Here is a 14,455-nt window from a genome sequence, read left to right on the forward strand (position 1 = left end):
AAAGAGTAGCCCTGCCCGCCACGACTAGAGAAAGCCCGCGTGCAGCAACGAAGACCCAACGCAGCCAAAAATAAATTAAAAAAATTTAAAAGTTCCTATATGGTGTCAGACACAGAGTGGATGCTCTCTAAATATTAGCTATTATGATTTAGGAATGCCCTAACTGTGCAACCGTCATGGTCCCAGTAATAGGAGGTGAGGGAGGTAGTGACAAGGCAAGGAGATTTAGTGTGTCTCCAGGGAGGCAAGGGCTTCTTGGATTCAAGTGCAATCACAGAACTTGGGGACCGTGTCCTATATTTTTTTTAATAAATTTATTTATTTTATTTACTTTTGGCTGTGTTGGGTCTTCGTTGCTGTGTGTGGGCTTTCTCTAGTTGAAGCGAGCGGGGGCTACTCTTCGTTGAGTTGCGTGGGCTTCTGATTGCGGTGGCCTCTCCTATTGTGGAGCATGGGCTCTAGCTGCGTGGGCTCAGTAGCTGTGGTTCGCGGGCTCTAGAGCGCAGGCTCTGTAGTTGTGGCACGCAGGCTTAGTTGCTCCGCAGCATGTGGGATCTTCCTGGACCAGGGCTCGAACCCGTGTCCCCTGCATTGGTAGGTGGATCCTTAACCACTGCATCACCAGGGAAGTCCCTGTGTCCTATTTTAAAAGCTATTTAACCTCTTTGGAAAAAGAATAAAATCTACTCATCCAACCTCCCAGGACTCTTGGAAGACTCAAATGAGACGACATAGGTGAAAGCCTTTGACAAACTTTAAAGTGATGCATAAATAATAAAAGTTGTGTTTATTGAGCATATACATGATACCTCTTTAATTCTCAGTCAAGTGAGGTAGGTTAGGTCTCCTCACCTACACATTATAATGAGAAAACTGAGGCCCAGGGGTGAAGTGCTTGGGTCAGGGTCAATCAGCATTTAATGCAAAGCTTGTTCCTTTCACTGCTGTCACTAACCCAGACCTGAGTCAGAAAAGAGTGACACGGCCAGGATTCTACACTGTGGCACTGGGACCGGAACCTGGGTTTCCCAATTTAAAACTTGCTGTGCCTTTGGAATGCTGATGCCACTTTCAAGGTCGAAAAGATGGAGCTTTTCCACCCTGGAAAATGATGATGTAACTGAACTGCCTCCTATTCCAGCTGCCCAGGCCCACTTGCGCTATGGTGGGCATTGGGCCCCTCGGCCCACCTCCTCCTGGAGCAGCTCTGGCTCTGGAGCCTGGCTCCCCACGGATCCGTGAGAAGCTTTCAGCAGACTCATTCCCAGCCTGGAGGAGGGCAGGGTTCATGGTCCCCTCCTGCAACTCCTCTCCAGGGCACAGTCGGAAAGCCAGCGGGGTGGAAGTGTTTTATTATAGCTTTGGTCAGACGGGGCTCAGCCGGCCAGGGCTGTAGCTGGGAAGCCATCCAGCCCCCAACACACCGCTCCCCCAGGCAGCACCACCCCAGAGCGGGTGGGCAGTGCATCCGAGCACGGAGAGCGACCCCGCCGAGACCTCTCCCCCAGCTGGGGCGGGCTGGTGGGTCAGATGGGCAAAAACAATCCTATGGTACAAATATACAGTGCGGGCCGGGGCGGGGGCGGTCAACACCGCCTCCGGGGGAACCGGGACGGGGCGCGCTGGACCCGGCTCTGTGGCGAAACGGCGGGAGGGCTTGCTGCGGCCCGGACGGTGGTGAGGGCAGGCCGGGGGCGTCATAGCCGGGAGAAGCCGGCGGCCGTGGCGGGCAGCGAGGGGGTGTGGGTAGGGGGACGGGTCATCCTCTGCCCCGCCGGGAGGGGACCTCCGGGGGGATAGGGGATGGAGGGGTCGCGAAGAGCTCAATCGGAGTAGATGATGAAGCCGGAGAATGTGCTGTATTTGTTGCTATTGCCACCGTGCGCTTTGCCTCCGTCGAGCTTGATGAAGACCTCGTCGCCCGCGTCCAGGTGCAGGATCACGCTGTTGCTGGCGTAGTCGTAGTTCTGGTCTGCGTCCTGGGCAATGGCGCTGGCCCGCACCTGCGGGGTTGGTGGGGGTAGGAGAAGAGGGGTGTGTGTGAGAAGGTAGGGGAGGAGGAGGAAGAGAAGTGGGGTTGGGGAGGGAGGGGGACCGTCAGAGGTAAGGCAGCTACCTCTGGAAGCCCCCAAAGCCCCACCTCCAGCTCCATCAGGGCTCTCAGCCTGCTTTTCTCCCATCATCCCCCCACTGCCCTGTCCAGTCATAACTGTGTGTTTTGGGAAGGGGTTACAGAGGAGCCTTGGATCTCCAGGGCAGGTGTAACCTGGGTCTGAATCGGCAGTCAAGGTGTAATCGGCCTCCTTAACTCCCCTAGGTCTCACCGTTTGACTTCAACAATGTTTCCGGGATGCCTCAGCCTGGAGCTCCCTCCTTGCAGAGAGGAATTCTCTGGACCCCTAAGGGATGGAGGGCCATCCCCTCTCTCACCATTGGTTCCTCTCTGCTTTATTGTGATAATGATGCCTTACATCTCAGCCTCATCCACCTGTTCTTATGTCAGTGGATGGACAGGAGGGAGCCCCTTGGCCTTATAGGTTCGGGCCTGGAGGCTACTAGTAAGCAACCACAGTAGTACCAGGGCCTGCTCTGTGGACGCCTTGTCTGAAGTCCGTTCTGGAGTCTTTCACACCAGAGCAGTGAGATGGAAGGCCTGGTCACTACTTCCCCTCCCAAGGCTCAGGCTGGGCCTGCATCCCGCCTCCAAGGAGCTGTAGCTATACCTGTGACTACTCCCCCAACCCAAAAAGGACTTCCGGCTCCTCCTGTATCACCCCGCGGTGGTAGAAAGGAAGTGGATGGGAAGAAGGGAGCCAAGCCTTATATCCCTCTGTGATCCTCAGTCTGATCTGATATCTTTGCTGCTCCTTGTTTGGATGGAGGAGGGGCGGGACAGGCAGAACGATGGGGCAGGGGAGCGGCAGCCTTTGGATTTGAAGCCTGACACATCATTTGGGGGGCTCAGACTATAATCATAAGATAATGAGGATGTGGGGTGGTGGACGAATTCCCTCCAGGCATTCCTTTCCGACCGCTGAGGCCAGCGCAAGTCCTGAGCCATCTGACCTGGGGCCTCTCCGGGATATTCTGGGTGGAGAATGGGAAGAGAGGAGCCATCTCCAAGTTCCGGCTTGTGTTGGGGGCAGGCTGCATTGAATGGGGTTCTCTCAGCCAGGCTCCTCAACAGCCCCTCTCCATCCTGCCCCTTCCCCGAAGGCAACTACCCCAAGGGCTGACAGTCAGGGCTGGACCAAGCCAAATTAGGGGAGGGGCCCATCCTCCCTCCTGGACGGAAGGCAGAATTGTAGATCAGCTGTGCCAAAGCTGCTGACTCCGCAGCAATGCTGCACCAGGAGGACCCGACATATTTGCATGCAGTCTGCCAGTTAAAGCCCAGATCCTTTCAGCCCCTTCTCGCCCCTCAAGCTCTTCTTCCCCAACCTGGGAGGGAATTGTTTGGGGCACTCAGTTGGGAAAACTCCTGGTCCAGCTAAAGGTGGTGGAAAATCAAATGAGGGAGAGATGCCGTCTGCCAAGGAGCTCAGTTTCTCCATTTAGAAAATGGATGAGAAGATCCTGCCTCACCACTGCCACCAGTGTAGAAGCTTTTTGACAGTGAAGGAAAAAATTTTTAATCTTGATGGGCTTTGAGCTACTAGGAAAGAGCTGAAAAAAGCAAGCAGCCAACTCCTGTATTGTTCCCTGGGCCCTAATCCTGGTAGTATTTATTATTACACATGCATTTCATTATCTTTGCTAATAAATTACTATTAATAACAATTATTTTTATTACCCAGATTAATTTAGCCTTAACTCATTAAAACAGTGTGCTTCTTAATAGCCAAATCCATTAGAATACCGTCATCTGTCATCAGGAATCTCCTGGTGATGTGACAAGCATCAGAACTGTTACGCTTATGTTTATTATTTATTCATCACCATGATTGTTGCTGTGATTATCCTGACTATCCATGGAGGCAGGGAGAATTAATGCTCTTCCATCCTTAGACAGTGGGGGATCCAGGAATGGAACCCAGGGGTCCTGATTCTCTGCACAAGACTGGGAACAGTTGAGGCATCCAGCTCCTCCTGGGGGCAGAGGGGAAGTTTGGGGATTTGAGGTTGTCCTGGAAGCAGGAAAGCAAGTCTGGGGCTTTTCAGGAGGGGGTGCTATAGAAGCACCTCTTCAAGGGCTGCCAATAAAGGAAACTGAGGCAGTGGTCCGATTAGGGGCCTGGAGTGGGGTGGGGTGGGGGCAGAGAACCCACGAAATGTGCCCCTACCCCCAGAGCAATGCTGGGGTTTTGGATGTGCAGGTGTGGCTCCCACAGGCAGCCAGCCTGGTCCACAGGGGACTTGTGCTTTCACACCATTGCTGGGTCCCTACTATGCAGGCACTGGTTCTGTGCTGTGAAAGGCATTAGAGGCCAGAGAGGACAGCAGGGGGCCCCTCTCCTCCCATCAGAGAGGCTGATCTCCAGTTAGGTCTTTATACCATGGTCCCCAATTTACACACCCCACCACTTCTCACCTCACTCAAACTCTGGTGTCCAAGCCCCTGCCCATCTGTAATACTTGCCTTCCCGTAGGCCCTGGCCTGTCCCCACACAGCCCCCTCTTCTCTAGCCCTGTTTATCAATTTCGCGTCCTCGCCCAGCACGTGGGATCTCAGTTCCCCGACCAGGGACCAGGGGTCGAACCCATGCCCTCTGCACTGGAAGCATGAAGTCTTAACCACTGGACAGCCAGGGAAGTCCCTGAACTGTGGGTCTCAGAGGGAGCTGCAGGGGGCTCACCTCACCCAGGGCACCAGCCCCAACCTAGAGACCCTTCCTCAGGCTCCTCAGGTGCCCATGTCCTAATGACTCAGGCTTAGTGCCATCAGGATGTGCAGTGGTAACTCAAAGCTACCCCTAGATAGAGGGGGTGGTGGGCCTCACACAAGGACAGAGAGGGGGTCTCAGCACCAGGCAGGAAGGTGGTGACGCCCCATCTCCCCATGTTGCCCAAGGAAGGGCCAGGGCCCCGATGCAGCTCTACCTTCTGGAGGAAATTCTGGAAGCCTCTCTGCAAGGCAGGAAGCCAGGAAGGAAAAGCACAGAGCCCAGGGTCACCCCTGGACTTGAAGGCGTGGGAGGAGCAAGCTCCTCTTTTCTGCTCCCGCCCATTGCCCAGCCCCATCATTTTTTTCTCCGCTCACTTGAATGTCCACCTCTGAGCCAGCCTTTCCCTACACTTGACCTTTTCATTTTCTCCCTAGCTGTGTCTCCTCACCTTGGGGACCCAGGTTCACCTTCCTCTCCCTAGAGCAGGTTGGTCTGAGCTGGGGCAGGCCCCACTGAATCACTCCCTCCAGCCGACACATCTGGGGACAGGAGTGCCAGTGGTCTCCCTATCCTTCTCCCACTCAATAATCGCTGGGCTGTGTTATTGTGTGTTTACTACTGTCTCCCCTGCACAGACCACAGGGTTCTGGAGGGCAAGCAGACTGAACCTCTGGAACCCCAAACCTGGCTCCTAGTAGGGGCTCAAAACTAATATAAAGAATGACCAGTGAGATTAAAGGAGTCTCTTGGACAATCTGGAAGAAGTCATAAAGGATGTAGGGGAGGACCAGAGCCTATCACCCCACTGCTTGGATTTTTTTATGTGTATGGAGGAAATGGTCTGAGTAACTGTTAAAATGCTGGGTCTCTGAAACCCCTGGTTAAAGCCACCTCATTTCTTCTACCAGCCTGTGGTGCCACCTCCTTGTCAGGCTCTGTTGATGTCCTGCCCCGGGGGTAAAAAGAGGCTTTTGGGTCAGTTTCACCTCCCTGAGACTGCAGCAAGTGTCCTTGCCCCAAGCACACACCATCTTTGGGGCCTCCTCTTGTCTCATCTCTGGGGCCCTGCGGCATCCTCCTGAAGTAGCACAGGGTCTAGGGCCCACTGGTGGCCTGGTGACCACCTCCCTATTCAGGCAAGCTGGGCCCCCAGCCCCCTGAAACCTCAACTTCATGCCAGCCCAAACTTTCTTTAGGAAAGGAAGAAATTCCATCAATGAAGGTGACATTGTTGCATCCCTTACCGGCGATTAATAAGGGGAATTGTGGGGCTGTCTGCAGAGATGGCCCTAACTGGATACTAGGGCCTCCCATTTGGTCAAGAACCAAGGACAAAGAGGAGAGACACAGGAAGCCTGACAGACACAAGTGGGAGAGAGACACCAAAGAAATAAAGGGGGGGGTTAAACCCAGGGATGAGGGACCAGAAACCCAGGGAGAGACAGATAGGACTGGTAGACACAGGAGAGAGGCCAGCACAAGAGATGGAGAGATAGGAGAAAGAGGCAGGGGAGAGGCAGAAACCAGACACAGCAGGCATGGGAGAGAGGGCAGAGAGGGCAGGGGGCAGACTTACAAGCACCTGGTAGGCTTTTTGCTGACTCTCAGGCCTGTCCTTTCCCCCACCCCGCAAGCCAGGGTCTGCCTCAGGGTAGTGCTGCAGTGGGAGGGGTTCCAGCAGGATCTTGGGTCTCAGTGGCAGGAGATTCCTCCCCAACTCCCATCAGCCTAGCTTTAGTTCTGATTGGCACAGACACCTTCTTCCACAAGGATGCTCTGCTTGACTACCCCAGGGGCCCCAGGCCACCGTGGTCTGGGAGCACTGAGAAGGGAGGGGGAATCAAAGCGAAGGGAGCTGCGTAAAACTGTCACCCTGGGGCAGGGTTAGGTCAAGATTGGTCCCGGGGCAGCGGTTCCAAGGAGAGTAGGAGGCATTGCCGGTCCCAGGTACCAAAGACCTCGTGAGCTTGGTGCCTGCCACTCTGGTCTCTCCGATGGGGATAGGGAAGGAAGAGGATCGCCCGACACCCCAGGAATCAGGAGTTGCAGCTGGGAGGCAAAGAGGAGGGGAGTTTCCACCTCTTTGCCCTGCCTCAGGAGGAAAAACTTTCCCCCCCAGGCCGTCTTTTTGTGCCGTTAGCTCTGACACAGTGGGAAGGGGCCGCGCAGTCCCGGGTTTTGCAAAGGGTGTCAGATCTGCCCAGTGGTCCCTTCCTTAGGGCGGGGGATGTATTGCAGCTAAGGCTTTATGCGCTCGGCTCCCTTTGCCTTTGTGCGCAAAACATCTCCTATAGCTCGCCTTCTCCGCTTGCGCGCCTAGCGGTGCGCCCGGGCGCCCGTGGGCGCCGATGCTGCCTTTCCCCAGAGCCCATCCTGATCGTCCCCTCATCACCAGCTGGTATCAACCAGAATCCCAGCTCTCAGATGCTGTTTCCCAAGGGCCAAGCCCCCAAGAGCCAGTCCGCGCGCCCGGGAGCCCTGCGCTCTGATTATTAGTTGGATTTATCTCCCTCATTTCCATGCCGCAGGTGCCCAGCGGCATTTGCCTTGGAGCTGGCGCCCAGGAACCGAGGAGTTAGGGGTGCCAGCCAGCCTGGACCATCCCCGCCTGTAATGCCTAAGCCGCTCCAGGGGCTCCATCTGCACCCTTCCGTACCCTTCGGCCCCGGGCTCCCTGGATGCCCTGCCCCCAGGCCAGCCCCATGCCCCCGCCGGGCCCACCTGGCCGTTCTTGCAGAGGTCCGCCCACATACTGGTGCCGTCGCCTCCGCGCATGAGGACGTGGTAGGTGAAAAAGTAGGTGCCGGGAATGTTGCATGTAAACTTGCCGCTGGTCGCGTCGTAGTTGTTGCCTAGGTTGGTGACCACGTCGTCGAACTTGAGCACCTCGTAACCCTCGTGAGGGTTCTTGAGGCCGGCGTAGAAGGCCACGCGCGGCACCGTGGTATAGGTGGCCGTGCTGATGGCGCCGCTGCCCCCCGCGCCCGGCAGCCCAGGAGGGCCGGTCTTGCCCGGCTCACCCTTCTCCCCGGGTGGCCCCACAGGACCCGGAGGACCCGGGTCCCCCGGGGGCCCGGGAGGGCCCGGCTTGCCTGTGCGTCCCGGCTTCCCCTGGGGGCCCTGCACCAGCGTGGAGGGCGGGGGCGCGCCGCTCTGCTCGCTCAGGGCGTCGCCGCCGTCGGGCCGCGCGCCGGCGCCGGGGCCCCGCGCGGGGTAGGGGTCGCACACCATGCGGCAGGTGCCCAGCATCTCGTAGTGGCCATCCGGACCGCCCGAGCTCACCAGCACGGGGATGAGCACCACCAGCACCAGCAGCATCACCACGCCCGCGGCGGCAGCCAGGAGCGTCTTCCGGCCGGCGCGGAGCCTGGGGAGCGCCGGGCCGCCAGGCCGCGCCGTCGGGGCAATGGTGCCGGCGGGCGGGGGGCGCGGTTAGGGCGCCCGTGCTCAAGGGCGGTCCGGCGGGGCTGAGGGCATGGGGCCGGGCCCGGGGCGCCGCGCTGCGCTGGATGCGCTGCCGAGCCCAGCCGCCGGCTCCCGCCTCGCGCTTCCCTCCCGCGGCGCGGCAGAACTGAGCGCGGTGGCCGCCGCCTCCTGCCTGATTCCTCCTGCCTCCCCGCGCTCGAGCCACCGCCCCCTCCGCCCTATCCAGCCCCACCCGCTCAACGCAGCTTTGCGCCCGTGAGGGGTGGGGCTGAGGGCTGGGCCGGCGCCTAATTGGGCTGCGGACGGTAGGGCTCCGCCCACAAATAGGGGCGGGGCCGTGGGGCGGGGCCGCGGAGTAGAGGGCTGGAGCCGGGAGAGGAAAGGGGAGACTGACTGAGGGAGACAGGGCCTCGGAAATGGAGAGGGTGCTAGAGTCTCAGACATAGGAGAGGCTCGCGTAGAGAAGGGAAGACTAGGGACGAAAAAGCGAATGGAAGAGAGGGTCATAGGGAGAGCTAGAGAGCGCCGAGGGGCATTGGGAGGGAGAGGACTCGAGGGTCGCTTACGAGGAAAGCCGAGAGAGACAGAGGGAGGCACGAGGGGCCACGGCCCGCAGGGGCTGGAGGCTGGGGTAGGGCACCCCGGTCTTCAGGGGACAAAGAGCGATTGAGAGGAGGAAGGAGCGGGGAGCAAGAAGGAAGGACAAGGAAGAGGGTTATGAGGGGGGAGAAGAGGGGAAGGCAGGAGGATAGGGAGGGGGCCAATCCGCCCTCAGCCCTCGCAGACAACCTGTCCGGGAGATGGGGGTGGTGGTGGGATGCCTGTCAGGGTGCCCAGCAGAATCCCGAGTGCTAACATCTGCCGCTCCCTCCTCTCTTTTTGGCGGGACCGCCTTTCCCCAGGAGGAGCAGGATCTTCTACCCACACCTCCTTACCTCTGCTCCTTCCTGCCTGCGCTCCAGGCCAGATCAGGCTGCTTTTTCCTGGGGATGGGGGTGGGGCCGGGGGCCCCTCCATCTTACTCTGGTCACTTCCCTTCTCCCTGCTTTTAGGCAAGGCAGAAATCGGGGCCCTAAGAAAGTGGGCACCCCAGGTAATTTCTCCGTTCTGACAGTACAAACACATCCCTGGGTGGTGACCCCCTCTCCCAGGCTCCAAGAGGAGGGGTTGATCTCTCCCAGTCCCTCAGCTCTCCACTCCTACCCAAGCTCGAGCCTCCTGAGCTCCTAACTCTTTTCCCCATCAGGCTGTATAAGGCACTCCTCTTCCTCAAGTGCAGTAAAGTGTTTAGGCTGCATAAACGAGAAGGCGTCTGCTTCCATCAAAATATTTGTCACGTTGTTTGAGGCCCAGTTTGTGCTGCTCCGCTGCTCCTTCTCACCCTCCTTTATCCAGCCTACCCGGGAGGGCTCTGCCATGCAGAGGCCACGAGCTGCTGCTAAAGGATGACCCTCCAGCCTTTCTCCTTTCTCCTGAGAGGACCCCTCCCAAAGCTGAGATTCATTAACCCCACCTGAGCTGGGAGGAGGACAAGAACAGGAGGATGTCGGGGGCGGGGGGTGGGGGCTGTGAGAGAGGACCTTTCAAGCACCGCCGAACCCGTGTTAGAGTGATCCCCTCGCCAAGGAAGGAGCTAAAAATTCAATCAATAGCATTTATTCAGGGTTTTCTGTGTGCCAGGCCCTGTGTTGACTGCTTTACAGAGGCCATCACACCAGATCTCCATAGCAATCCAAGGAGGTAAAGCCCATCATTACTTTCATTTTACAGCGGGAGAACTGAGGCTCTGGGAAGTTAAGAGATTTGCCCAAAGCCACACAACTAATAAGCGATAGAGCCGGGATTCAAACCGCCAGCCTGGCTCCAAGCTCTTCTAACCGCCACCCAGTTGGGTCTCTAGGTACCGTTTACTTCCTAGAGGGAGGAAGGCGCTAAGTGCAGGCGGAGGAGGACAGCTAGACAACCCCCCACCCCAGGCTCGGGAAGAGTAGTCCCGACTCTCGGCTGTCAGTCCGGCCTCCCGTCCCCCACGGCGGTCTCCCCAGTATGACTCCCCCAACAGCCACAGGGCTGGTGACCCGAGGGACAAGTGCGCGGTCGTCGGCGTATGATTTGTACAATCCCGCGCCCCCTAGTTCGCGCGCACACGGCTCTCTCCTCTGCTGTGCCGCTGGGGCTCGTCTGTCACCCGGAGTCCTTCCCGAATCCGCCGGGGAAACTGCGGCTGGTCGCCCGAGGCCGCGGAGGGGCGGGAGCACGCACCCCCGGCGCTCGCCGGGGCGTCCAGGGGCGCGCTCGGCGCTGCAAGGCGGCCCGCCCCCCGACCCGAAAGAGCGCCCGCTCCCCTAGCGCGGTGTGGCGTCTCTGTCAGCCCAGCCGGATTCTCCCCGCTTCGCTGGAGTGGAAAATAACGGCTTCAAACTTTGCAGAGAGGAGCAGGTGCCAGCACTTTAATTAACAGCCATCTTAGCCTGTGATACTGGGCCACCGGCTCCGCGCCTCCCCCAGGCTCGCCGGCCCCGCCCCGGCCCCGCCCAGGTCCCCGCGGGAGAGGGACCTCCGCCGCGGCGCTCCGAGCCCCTCTTCCCCGGGACAAGAGGGCCTGGCTGATTGGGGGGCGGGTACTGTCTGGGACGGCGGCGCGTCTCCCCAGCTTAATACCTGAGGACCTCCACCCCTCCTACCCCATCCACCCCGAGCTCTCTAAAGCCTGGCCGCTGAGGATTCAGGGGTTAGAGACCTGCATGCCAGTCCCAGGTGGTGATTTTAGGCTACCGACTAACCAGCAGCGTCTCAGGTGTTCTCCTCTGGAAAAGGGGTTGTTATAAGGATTAAATGAGTAATAATGAAGGTAGCAAAGCGCTGGCCTCAGTATCTGACCCTTATTAGGCGCCAAGTAAAGGATGGCTAATATAACTATTTCGCAGCAAGACCCTTCCACCACCCCGGGGCATGCGATCTCCTCAACCTGCCTTTTTTCCTACAAATTGCTGTGCTTGGCGCTAGGAGAGATGGTCAATGGCCTATGCTTCTGGGTTCAGAGACAAGACTAGATGAATGAGAAAGGAACCCAGGAGTTCTGGCTCCCAGGCCTCTTCCTCAACCACCTGCCAAGTCCAGGGACCCAGATTTTCAGAAAAGGAAGGAGGTGAGCCCAGGGAAGGGAGGGAGGGCAGTGCTATCTGTAGCTGCGGTACTGCCAGTGCTGGGGGCAGAAGGTCCAGCTTTGCCTTCCTTACTGTGAGTGGGAGCTCCCTCCCTCCTAACAGCCCCCATCATTCCAGAGGTGAGGAGGGGGTACTGGGCATTGAGGTGCTGTATGGTGGGTGCAAGAAAGTGGGTAAATCTCTTCTTTGATGCATGACTGACTTTAGGAAGCTGGGTGGCTGTTCTGTGGTATTTTGAGGTTCTTTGAATGAATGTGAGTGGGTGTGAATTGTAAGAGACTGTTTGCATTAGTGTGTGTCTGGGTTTGTGAGTGATGAAAAAGAGCGCAGTGCCCTGACTCATCGGCTGGCAAATCTGTGTTCATTTGTTCACTTGTTCACTCAGTAAACATTTACTGAAAGCACCGAGCTGGGCACTGTGAGGCCGTAGAGGTGGTGTGTCCAAAAATGATCAAGACCTAAGCAGTACCCCTAAGGAGCTCACTCTTTGGCAGGGGACACAGGCAGGAAGAAATGATAAGTGCTATGATAATTATGAATATTTTTTGAGCACTTAGTAGTACAAGAACTTGCTCTAAGCACTTTGCATGGATTACCTCATTTAAATGTAACAACCTATTATCATTGATTTAAAACTATTACATGGCTTATATAATTTTGTTTCAATAACCCCACCAGGTAGATACTATTATTTCCCCCATTTTATAGCTGAGGAAACTAAAGCTTGGGTAGAGGTTTGCACTAGGTATTATGAAGCACAGACGGAAAATTCCCTGCCCAGAGGACTGTAGGAAGACTCTACAGAGGGGAGGTATCATTTTTTCCCCATCTATTTATTCACCCACTTATCCATCCTCCATCCATTCTATAAGCCCATATTAATTGATCACTTATTATCACAAGATACAGTGATGAGCGTGAAAAGTCTTCTGACCTTATGTAGTTACAGCGTGTGGTAGAAACCTGGACAATTAAACAAGCAACTGCTATCCAACTTGACAAACTGCCTGGGAATATGTGGAATGCTATAGAAACACTCAGCAGTGTTGCCTAAATTCATCTGGAGGCAGGGAATCATGGGAAGCTTCCTGGAGGAGGTGATATTTTAGTTAAGCCCTGATTAAAGAATAGCAAGGTGAAGAGGATGACTGCCAGAAATGGAGAGAGGGAGGGAGGGAAGATTATTCCAGGCAAAGGGAGCAACATGTGCTAAGGACAAGACTGCAGGGCCTCAGTGGGCTGTGGCAAGGAGTGTACAAGTTATCCTAAGGGCAATGAGAAACTACAGAAGAGTGTTGAGTGAGAGATATCAGATTTTTAAAAATTAATTAATTAATTTATTTTTAGCTGCGTTGGGTATTCGTTGCTGCGCGCGGGCTTTCTCCAGTTGCGGCGAGCGGGGGCTTCTCTTCATTGAGGTGCACGGGTTTCTCATTGCAGTGGCTTCTCTTGTTGCAGAGCACGGGCTCTAGGTGCAGGGGCTCAGTAGCTGTGGCACGGGGGCTCAGTAGTTGTGGTGCACGGGCTTAGTTGCTCCTTGGCATGTGGGATCTTCCCGGACCAGGGCTTGAACCCGTGTCCCCTGCATTGGCAGGCGGATTCTTAATGACTGTGTCACCAGGGAAGCCCAATAATCAGATTTTTTCAGATATCCTTTGGGCAGGAGGGATTAAAATAGAGTAAGAGTGTCATAGGGAGATTAGGTAGCAGGAGGTTGCAGTGGTCCAGGCGAGAGCTGATAGTGACCTGATCTGGATGGGATGGGGGTGGGATGAGGAGCAGGAGACTTCCAGCTTTCTGGCAAGATCTTGAAATGTTTATGAAATTAATGAAGGGTGGATGAGTGTTTTTGCCATTACCTATGCACCAATACGTGCCAGACATTTTATATACTCTATTTCACTTAATACTCACTGGAAGTCTAAGGAATAATCATTATCATCTTTACATTGGAGTTGAGGATGCTGAGGCTCAGAGAGGTGAAGTAACTTGCCTGGGATCACACAGCTAGTAGGAGACAGAACTTGGGTCTGTTTGACCCTGGGTGGGGGCTCTTCACCACTTGGCCCAGCAGGTGCATACCCGGTAGATAAAGCAAAGCTAGGTCCTTTAGAGAGAAAGAAAAGCTTGGGTTAAGACTCAATTATATAAAAGGCATATTTTTGGTTTTTGGTTGAAGCCACTGGCCTATAGCCCTGTCTTGGGCAAGGGTGGGGAGCCAGGCATCTAGAGGCAGAGACTGGCTCTCAAGGCTCAGTTAGGCCACCAACTTGCCACGGTGTTGGGGAATTCTGATCACATTTTAGAGCTTCCCATTTCTTTCTGTGGGCTGGAGAATTGTCTAGGGCAGCTCAGAGAGGCTGTGATTCTCATGTGAAAGAAAACTCCTCATTGTCGTCTGTTAAAATATTTAAAATCCCTTCATGACATTTTAACTCAGACACTTGCAGATCCTCCATGGGAAAAGCCTCCATAATCACAGCCCCTCTTTGGAGAAGGGGCATTTGGGAGAATGGAAGTTGTGTCGTGATTTGGGGTGGGGGAGCCAGGACACACCAGGCTGGGACTCAGGTTGCTGAGGAACCTCCTTCAGGAGCCCCTCCCCCAGCCCCATATCCTAGGAGGGGAGAGCGGGATGAAGGGGACAGAGCCCAAGTACCCAGGTCACAGGTAGGTTTTCCGATGCCCCTTCGCCAGAGAACTCTGGGCCTCATGCCTGAGGGTTCCAGGGACCTGCCCAGCCCACAGGCAGCCCATCCCAATCCAGCTCCAGGGAGGCAGCTCTGAAAAGGCCCCTGCTGTGGGAGGGGAGACCTAATCGGAGGGACCGTCTACCCTCAGCCCAGCCTGCATCTCCCAGCTGCATGTATAAGTAATGAGGTTCCGCAGCCCCAGCAGGAACCAATATAATGGCCGGTGTACGGTGTACGGGGTCAGCCTGAGAGACAGTGGGACGTGGGAGTGACAGGCAGTGCAACTGTGATGAGCCTCCTGCAAAGGCAGCAGAGGGAGGGCCCGGCCTGGCCAGCGCGGTCC

At 56.2% G+C, this 14,455-nt stretch overlaps 1 protein-coding gene across 1 annotated transcript; it reads right to left on the minus strand.

Moving 5' to 3' along the window:
- Positions 1–773: 773 nt before the first annotated feature.
- C1QL1 (complement C1q like 1) lies at positions 774–8,417 on the minus strand. Its single transcript, XM_022565143.2, has 2 exons — positions 7,548–8,417; positions 774–2,003 (listed from the first exon to the last, which is right to left on the minus strand). Exons 1-2 carry the CDS (start codon positions 8,142–8,144, stop codon positions 1,824–1,826), a joined length of 777 nt encoding a protein of 258 aa, XP_022420851.1. The 5' UTR covers positions 8,145–8,417; the 3' UTR covers positions 774–1,823.
- Between the last annotated feature and the right edge of the window lie 6,038 nt (positions 8,418–14,455).

The sequence above is a fragment of the Delphinapterus leucas genome, chromosome 19 (assembly GCF_059928025.1).
Source record: "Delphinapterus leucas isolate spDelLeu-1000000601 "Yukka" chromosome 19, BTC_Dleu_Yukka2, whole genome shotgun sequence".
NCBI classification, from domain to species: domain Eukaryota; kingdom Metazoa; phylum Chordata; class Mammalia; order Artiodactyla; family Monodontidae; genus Delphinapterus; species Delphinapterus leucas.

Coding starts and splice junctions, on each gene's coding strand:
- C1QL1 (XM_022565143.2), bottom strand. CDS start 8,144: ATGCTGCTGGTGCTGGTGGTGCTCATCCCCGTGCTGGTGAGCTCGGGC. Junction 2,004..7,547: donor ACCTCTGCAAGAACGGCCAG/GTGGGCCCGGCG, acceptor CCAACCCCGCAG/GTGCGGGCCAGCGCCATTGC.